At 42.4% G+C, this 9,303-nt stretch overlaps 1 protein-coding gene across 1 annotated transcript; it reads right to left on the bottom strand.

Moving 5' to 3' along the window:
• Positions 1-6: 6 nt before the first annotated feature.
• LOC119303124 lies at positions 7-9,251 on the bottom strand. The gene is made up of 10 exons (XM_037580212.1): positions 8,963-9,251; positions 5,498-8,680; positions 5,060-5,189; positions 4,831-4,919; positions 3,764-4,002; positions 2,610-2,696; positions 1,767-1,866; positions 1,030-1,246; positions 790-873; positions 7-285 (listed from the first exon to the last, which is right to left on the bottom strand). Exons 2-10 carry the CDS (start codon positions 8,669-8,671, stop codon positions 281-283), a joined length of 4,125 nt encoding a protein of 1,374 aa, XP_037436109.1. The 5' UTR covers positions 8,672-8,680; positions 8,963-9,251; the 3' UTR covers positions 7-280.
• Between the last annotated feature and the right edge of the window lie 52 nt (positions 9,252-9,303).

Here is a 9,303-nt window from a genome sequence, read left to right as displayed (position 1 = left end):
ATCCCCCTTCTACCTGCTGAGGAGTCCACATACAGTTAGGTATGGTCGGGGTCAACAACTTTTAATACTGCACACTGCACAGGCTGGTCACCAAGCCCTGACCAAAACAGCGCTCGTCTTCAAAAACGCATCCTTTCAGGTTTGCTTTCTGGAAGAAGCAGATGCACGGCAGGCTGAGTTAAAACAAGATAACTAAATGGTTTCATCATCTATGTCTGTCACTCTTGCGAAGCAGGTTGCGTTGTCTTGTCGGGCCAAAATGAACTGGAGACGAGGCTCGTCAATCTGCAATTAAGATTTAAAATAAAAATCTTGAGACCCACATAAAAATCTATTGCTAAACAATTAAAGTACAGCCATGGCCCAGAGATCTTATCATAGAGAACCCCATCAGCATGATAGGTATATTAAGGTACTAATTGTTTGAGTAACAGTATGTCCTAATCCTTCAAAATAGGAAACAGTATGCACTGGGGTTACTATATTTATATCTATACAAAGAAGAAGAAGAACTAGTATTCACACCACCTTCACTGACATGCTAAACAAAACTATGCTTATCCAAGGGTGTTATTTCAGATTAATATGTATGTTATAGTAAATGGAGGGTTTTCCTGCAATTATCTATGGGTCAAAGAAGTATTAGCTGTTTATAAGAAACATTATGCACTGGAGTTGGCCATCTTTAAAAAGCAAAATTAAACTTCGAGTTCAAAGTCTGTCCTCTGAAATTCTGTTTCAAATCAAGATCCAAAAAGAACATGAAAATGGTTATTACAAAGCATTTACCTTTGCAAGTTTCAGCATCTTCTTTGCTGCTGTTCAACTGATCCATGACCTCCGAACCTTGGGTCTCCGCATCCGCATCTACATCTGCAACGGAGCAAACAGAGTCCACATCGGATACTTTTCTGAACTATCTCCAGAGAAATCAAGTATCAATTGTACAAATGGCCAGTCGCCATTGGATAAAGAAACAGGGAGAAAAAATGAAATATACATAAGAGACATGTTATTCATGGTACTGACCTCCTTCAGAACCTGGGTGTTCCTGAGGTGAAGCCTGCTTATTTAGCAATGGCTTTTGAAGAAGACCTGTACCAGGAAAAACTAACATGTTGATAGACTTGACTTCTTGCTTGTCTGAAACTTCAAGTGGGCTAAATCCGAATTTGGATGTCCAGGTGTCCACCAGTTCATTAATAGCAGGAATGATCAACTTCTCAACTTTGAGAGAACTGAGGATCTGAAATGTAAATAAGAGAAGGCATTAAGAACACACATGGAATTACCCTACTATGATAATAAAACAAAAAAACATCAAGCCAATTCATCCATAACCTACTGTAGGGAAAGGTGCAAAGTGTTGCCAGTTATACACTAATATAGCTGTACCATGATGGAATTACCCTACCATTGTATGCATATGCGCTATATCCATTACAGGTTTCAGTACCAAATGAAGAAAACATTGTCAAGCAGTTGTAGCATGCCAATTGTAACTCAATACCATTTTACAAGAGGGCAATATTAGTTTGCTACCTTTGTAATCTCTCTGCTACTACTTTTGAACAGATTTCAGGTTGATAACAAAATCTTGCATAAGTTCATAAAGTTAGGGTTTGACAAGTTCAGTTCTCCAAATTTACAAACTATAATGAAACATACATAACTACAGGAGGACTAAATAGAACATCCCCAAACTTTTGTCCTATATAAGCACCATGAAGAATGCCAAAATGGATCTGAGGCTCAGGTAAAGATACCATTTCAATTCCATCTAAAAGTCGACGGCACATCCCTTGGCGACGATACATATGTCGTGTACCAATGAATGGCATCTCTGCCAACTTGGTCCCATGTATCCTGTTTCAGCATAAGACATAATAACAGTAAACTTGTATTAGAATCCAGCAATTCAGCGGAAGAAAAAAGAAACTCAAGAGCAACCAGATAATAGCAAGTGTTACAAAGTTAGTCTGATGTATATTACTGCTTAATGCTAGAGTTCAGATAGCGAGGCTAAAAAGTTGTATAAACAAAGTATATAGTGTAGGACATATCTAGACAAGCAAGCTACAAAATTGCATGCAAAGAGCTTTATGAAGTATGCAAGCAATAATAAGTTTATAACTAACGTATCTTACTAAAGTGTAACGCTCCAGTGACATAAAGCTACTTTCTTTAATACAGAATACCACCAACACCATCAGGATAAATGAGTACTTCCGTAAAAACTGCTCGGTGCTCACAGTAATGATCTAGTAAGCGTCACCTAGCAGGCTAGCAGTAGTACTAGACAATTGAACATAACTTGTTTTTGTCAAGTTTGAATTATTCAATTATCAGTAGCCTATATTCAAGCAACTTGACTAATCGCCTGACCACCTACATTGGAAAATTAGAGTGGGAATGCAGCTTCCACTCCATAGTTGGAGCATACATGACTAATTGCCATATAGGTCAGCAAACTAGTGGTTGAAACAAGACACTCAGTATATTAAGCGAGGACATGAATCTCTGATACCAATGAATAGTGTATTCAGTTCATACACATGGCAGAACAGTCACAAAACATGGCATACACACAAAAGAAGGAAGTAACCCACCTGACTGATGCTGCAGATACTATTTCATCTCCACGCTCCAAAATAAAGATATAAAATCCACGGAAATCCAGCCGGAGAAAATTTGACCTGCACACAGACAAGAAATGAGAGAGCAATCAAACATCTCTCACTGATAAATGTTACCAGTTCAACTTGTTGTCATGACGCAACTGTTAGATAAGTAACTTGACCAATGTGCCCAGCAGCATAAACAAACACCCAAACCAATTCTGTATGCCAGTAACTGAACATACAGTAAGCCAGAGGGATCATACCCGTGTATAGATTCAAACTACCCAAGCCACATATGCACACACGTAAGCACTAGGAATAGGTCCCACCAATCAGCCACTTTATCAAACTAGGAATAAGCAATTAATTGTCGAATGGCGTCGTTGGTCAATTTTGTTAGTTTGCTATTTGGTGCATGCATAGGTGATGCTTTAATACTTGGGTCTTTTCTTTTGCCGTTTTAACGCACATATTGCACATATTTGACATTATTCACATACCTCTATATGCCATTGTAGCGAAACACATGATGTAAGCTCAAAAACATCAAAGAACTAAACCGACGGACAGCAAAATCTTATCATCACAAGAATAAGCAAAATGTTAAAACTCCACAATCATTTTATGGCTAGGGGCATCGCCAGCTTGCTTGAAATAATCAAGGGCAAGGCCCGGTTGTGGGCAAGGGCAGGGGGCACGGTCTCGCGATGCTTCTACTGCTGGTGCCTAGAACTTGGCATGCACCGTTGTATTTCTGGGGCGTGGGCCATTTCAGGCTTGTACATGGAGACACAAGGCTTTTGCGTTTTCTGAGGAAAAACAATTATGGCGAGGAAACAAAAATATTGCGAGGTGAGCTCACCCCAACAGACCTGCATCTGTCAATAGCTATACAGCCAAGCATGGAGAGGGGTAGAAGGATACTAAAAACGACCCAGCTTAAATGAGTAGCAAGAGGTAACTACAGCAACATTGAAGGTAAACTCAACCCCACCCACAAAAACACACGTGCATAGGAAGGAGAGAAAGAGAGTGTGTGCAAAGATTTACAAATCGAAAGCATATCAACAACAGAGGAGTTCTACAAAATATCCTTGAGCTTGCTTAGAGTACCATGAGCTTGTGTTAAGAGAGATGCCTACCCACAGTTGTACACAACATTACGTATCAAGTTGATCCCAGTTCTTTGGTCAACAATAGGAAGAAAGCACTCATCCATCAGTGAAAGAGCAACTGCAATCTTGGAATTACACTCGACCCTTCCATCCAAATCAAGAACTGTTTCTGGTGCATTTTCACGGCTACACTGAATAATTCTGCATGCAAATTCAGGTTCAAGATCCTTCTTGACCGCAAGAAGATTCTGCAATTCCTCAAACAGCTGCATTGCATAGAAAGTTATTTAGATTCCGTGGTGCGATGAGGATTCAGGGAGGGAAAATGCCGACTGATGGAAAAGAAAGTGAGAATAAAGAATAACATGTGAACAGGTTTGGTCTTCAAAGGGATACAGGAAACAGAAATATTAAGCATTAGGAAACTTTCCAAACTGTTTTCAGTCAAAGTGAAACAGAAATAGTAACGATTAAACTGATCACATACATCTTCATTATAGAATATCAATACTATTTTTGTTTGTTTTCCAGAGTATCCAAGGTGGATTAGTTTGTACAATAATATCGCAATATCGACGGAAAAACGATAATAATATTTCTATGCAGCATTTCAAAATACTTCTACATATATCCATATTCAAATTTCAACTGTACTACACAAATCCTTAAACATCACTTAAGTAATAACTATTTCAAGGATGATGGCATGCAAAGTTCTGCATGTTTTTCAGATAAAAAATTGTCACCATACTGGAAATATTCAGTCTCAGAAGACTAAGGAAATCCAAATTCCGAAGTAAATGATTTTGGTAGCTTTGCATACTATATTGGTCGCTTATCGAGTATAGCTACTTGGACAAAAAACTAAATGCCATAATTCAAAAATAAAAGCAATAGAACTCTGTTGAGTAGGTTAAGTGCAGATATTTAACGAGTGACATTTTCAAGCATCAAGTTGTCACAAGCTAGTGACACTCAACTTAGCTCAAAATATATAATGTCAATGCTAGAATTGTAGTCATGGAAAACTACATCGTAATATGTCCAGAAAGAAAGTCATGGAAAGGGAAGAACTAAAGTTGACAAAGTATTACCAGTCTGCAACTTTGTTGGCAAAAATGATTTCCTGCCTGATTGGAGACACTGGATAGGTCCTCAGTCTCAGGAGAGCAAGCTGGGTGATCTGCAGGCATCATCATTGTGGAACAGTCAAAAACATGATTGACTAACACAACATTATAGTAACAACAACCGGAATCTGACAAAATAAGTTATCAAAGATTCCAAAGTACCAAAGAACTAGGATACACAGAGATCACATACATTTCTCCTCGCATTGGGAACAAGAATGTAATGAATCAACTTCAGCATTGTCTGGAGCATCATGATTCAAATGCTCCTGACAAAATTTACAGGAACAGTTTGCACAACGCCAATCATCAGATGGAAGTTCCTGTAAATTGGATATTCATGCTCATTAGAGAATGCTGCGCCAGATACACTTAGCCATAGACCATATACTAGGGGGGAAATCGAGGTCATATGCTAGTCGTTTCAATATCTCCCTAATCCAGGAACTGCTAAATTAATCAGACACATAAATCAAAATGCTGACAAATCTGCGGTACAACTGAAAGAAATGTCAGACGGTTATTGCTCAGAGTGAAAACGGCATTAAGCCAACAACCTAACACAGTAACTGTATGAAAAGCGCTTTTTTTAAGTATAAACACCATTTACTCTCTGTATATAAATACATACCTCGAGTTCTAGGCAACTCATGTGGAATGTTGAGGGGCATCCATCACAGCAGATCAAATTGCCTCCATCACCACAAATACCACATGTGTCGTCATTGGGATCATCACCCTCAGTGCTAACAGGGAAAAAGGCCTGTCTTTCAGAATCAGACTGCTTGTCCCATGCACTAATGAGACAATGCAAAAGGTCATTGTCCAGCCCATCCACAAGTATATTCCTGTATGGTTTGCTCGGTTGACCACCAGCATGAGCCACAAATTCGAGTACTGTGACAACCTTGCTACAGCAGCTACAGTTAATTCCATCCCTGGTGAGTAAACCCTCTAGCAGAACTTTTGAGCGGCTTTCATCCATGCATTTCAGTCTAGTGTTGACGGATAGAACATCCAGATCAATCAACCAGGAGAAAACTGTGCGTTTCCATTCATATGGAGCAAAACCATTGCTGCTTCCAGCCTCCTGATTTGATCCACGAGCGAGTAGAGCACAACCGCCTCGCTTTTTTCTTTCCTTTGAAATCTTCTTCTTCTTTTCCTTTGGCCTGCCCTTTGAATTTTTAGAGTTCTTTAGCAAACCATGCTTCCTCTTTTTTAACTTCTGAAGCTCAACTTTGGTCTTTCGCTTGTTAACAACTACTCTTTTTAGTTTGCTGAGGATCTCCTGTGGTAAAGAACTACTCACAGAAGCATGTGTTTTGCCAGGGCTGCCCGGAGATTTCTTTGATAAATTCTCGCTTGTAGCTTCGTTCTTTTGCTCAGATTGCATACTTTCATACACTGCGTATGCTTTTGTGATTGACCAGTAAGATCCTTTACCACTTGGAGGTATATAGACAGAATCCCAATAATTTCTGCCATTCCTGGGTCTCAGATCAATCTTCCAACCAGCATCCAGAAGTATGGTCTTTACCTGTTCGCTTATTTGACGCTTTTGTTCAAAACGACCTGTTGATTCACCTGGGTTTCCAGATTTTGCTCTGGAGCCATATTGTGCCTCGCTATTGCCTTTGGAACAACTTGCTTTGGGAGAACCAGAAGAACGGTTTGGTCTAGATCCGGACCTTTGTTTATGCAATGGATCTTTCCTTTTTCGCCTGTCTTTTCTCACAACAATAACTTCCTCAGATTCACTAGAATACTCTTGATTTACCATGACGGCAGGAGCATCATGTTCTCTGCGCCCTCTACAATTTCTCTTGTGGGTAATGATGATATCAGTTCCATCAACATCAGATCCATTATGTGAAAGCTTGCAGGCATCTTTATTAGAGGGGTTAACAGATCTGCTCAACTCAGCTGCTCGACTGTGATGCTGCCGTTTTGTCAAAATATCTTTTTTGTCTGGACCGGAGTTCTTCTCTGTAAGCATCTTCCCAGAAGACTTCTTTGATTGATCTAACTCGGTGTGAGAAGTACTTCTTATCTTTTTCATGGATGGTGTCTCAACTGGTGACCCTCCAGCAATTTTATCAAGACCTGATTCCAACATCCTCTTCTTGCTGGCAACAATCTTAGCACCAACTGATAATGGTGACTTCGGCATGGCAGTCTTGTTTTCAGATCTAACTCCTTCCGAATCTGTTAGCTCTGTATCATTCTTTTCAGTGATAGCTGAACTACAGACATTCTGATCCACCAGAGGAACTGCATCTTTTGTTGTTGCCTTGGCAATGCTGCCACTTCTCATGGACGGCTGTGGCTTCGAATTGATCTTTATCTCTGTTGCTGATGCCTTGTTCTCTGTGATATTTGCAGGATAATCCTTGCCAGTAACACCTGATTTTCTTTGAGCACTAATCTTTCCATTTGGTGTGTTCTTCTTTGTGTTGGTTCCACGTTTAGCAGGTTCAGTGTGGTCAGCTTTTAAGGATGCAGTATTGCTCACTTTCCTTGTATAATGATGAACAACATCTTCCTTTCTCCCCTTGCTTTCCATGCTAGCCGCGTTTGCACTACTTTTGCATGAGCTTCCAGAAGCCTCTCTTTGTTTAACTGTAGATGACCTTGTAACTCTCCTCTCAAACTGAACCTCCTCCTCTTCATGTTTCAACTGCTTCATTTCACATGTGTTTCTGGTTAACGACTTTCTCCTTATAAATACAATGTCAGGAGTCGAAATCCCCTTGGTTCCGCCTACAGGGCTACCTAAGCCCTCTTTATGGTTAGTGCAATCAGTTAATGCGATGTTGTTATCAGCCACACATCTTCCATTACCATTTAGAGAAGCTTCAGTGTCTTTACGTACATCATCATCGTGACAATGCTTCTCAACTCCCTGATCACCACTCTGGAGTACCATTCCCTCAGTACGCACAACATTACCATCCTGCTGAACAGGTTCTGATGCGCTAGTAGGGTTGTTTCTGCTTACATCAATGACCAATTCATCGTCTTTTGCTGCAGCTGATGGGTCTATGACCTCCCCCTGGCAAGGTCCATTGGCACCCTTGTTTTCCTGGGAGTCATCAGTACCACCCCCACTTGTTCCAGACACATTCTCCTCCTCCTGAGTTGCAGAGTAAGTCTTCTCGTCTGCCTTCACTTTATCATCAGATTCAAAATTGCTTTTTTGGTTGTCTAAGCCATTCTCTTGAGCAATACCGGCACTATCCACATTATTCTCAGAACACTTAGCTGGCACTTGTATAGCATCATCCACTTTCACTGGAACCTCATCCATGTGCTCATCGCCTTTAGAAGCGTCGACTGTCTGCGCCCCGCTTCTGCCATCCTCTGCAACAGCCTCACAGTTAGTCTTCTCCAGACTGTCACCTGCAGTAGCCTCGCAGTTAGTCTTCTCCAGACTGTCACCCGCAGTAGCCTCGCAGTTAGTCTTCTCCAAACTGTCACCCGCAGTAGCCTCACAGTCAGTCTTCTCCAAAGCGTCACACTCGCTAACATCCGCGGCGGCGGCAGCTTCACCCTCGGGCTCAGCATCCACATGCAGCTTCATGGTGGCTGACCTGAGCACCCTCTTTGCCACGCCGCCATTCTCGCCCGCAGGAACATCCTTCCTCTTCTTCCCCGTAAGCATGGACCCTCCGCCGCCCAGAACGTCAACATCACCAAGGGAAGGTTTTTCCACCTCCACCAAGGAGGAAGCCTTGGGCGAGTCCTTCATCAGGGCGTCTTCTATTCCTGGCATCGGGTTTCGCTCCAAACCGTTAAGCCTCATCCCAGTGCCCTGCGTGATAAGAACAGAAAAATCATCAGAACCACACTCCCACTAAATGTTGAACTGGTGGCCACCTATAGCTACCCGAACTCCCAGCCAGCGTAAACCTAGCAAGATAATTAGGGTTGGGAAACTCGGGGCAATGGGGTATCAAGCGCATGAAATGGTTAAGACCTGCTCTTTCGAGTAAACCTAGATGGCAATTCGGGAAACTGGTGAAACATCTTAGACATCAAGCGGAAAAAAGCATAATCCCTTGAAATCCGGAGGCGAAGCAGCGGGGCAGCTCACCAGAAGCCAGGGAGGAGGAGAGCATGCCCTGGATCAGCACCGAATCGCGCGGCCGAAACCGTGCAAGGCCGAGATCGCCGGCCTCCGCCGCCGAGAGCAAGCGGTGGAAGCAGCGGTTGCCGGCGCGGCCACCGGCCCCGCCGATCCGGCCGCGGAAGGGTGGGGTCCGGCGCGAATCCGCGGCGTGGGGGCGGCGAATCTGGGGGGATTCGGGCGCCGGAATGCCGAATTGGGGTCGGGATGGGGCGGTGGGAGGGAGGAGGGGGAGGGCGCTTGGTGGTGTGCTGCTATAGGCTTTTGGGTTTGTGGGTTTTAATCCGCTCCCTAACTCCTTTTCCTCC

The sequence above is a fragment of the Triticum dicoccoides genome, chromosome 5A (assembly GCF_002162155.2).
Source record: "Triticum dicoccoides isolate Atlit2015 ecotype Zavitan chromosome 5A, WEW_v2.0, whole genome shotgun sequence".
Lineage (NCBI taxonomy): Eukaryota > Viridiplantae > Streptophyta > Magnoliopsida > Poales > Poaceae > Triticum > Triticum dicoccoides.
This window is presented reverse-complemented; position numbering and strand designations above follow the sequence as displayed.

What these genes read in the sequence shown, in the direction of transcription:
- LOC119303124 (XM_037580212.1), bottom strand. Translation starts at nt 8,671, where the DNA reads ATGAGGCTTAACGGTTTGGAGCGAAACCCGATGCCAGGAATAGAAGAC. An exon ending in TGAGTTGCCTAGAACTCGAG is followed by an intron (nt 5,190 to 5,497) that starts GTATGTATTTAT and finishes TCCAATTTACAG; the next exon opens with GAACTTCCATCTGATGATTG. An exon ending in ACACCCAGGTTCTGAAGGAG is followed by an intron (nt 874 to 1,029) that starts GTCAGTACCATG and finishes GCTCCGTTGCAG; the next exon opens with ATGTAGATGCGGATGCGGAG.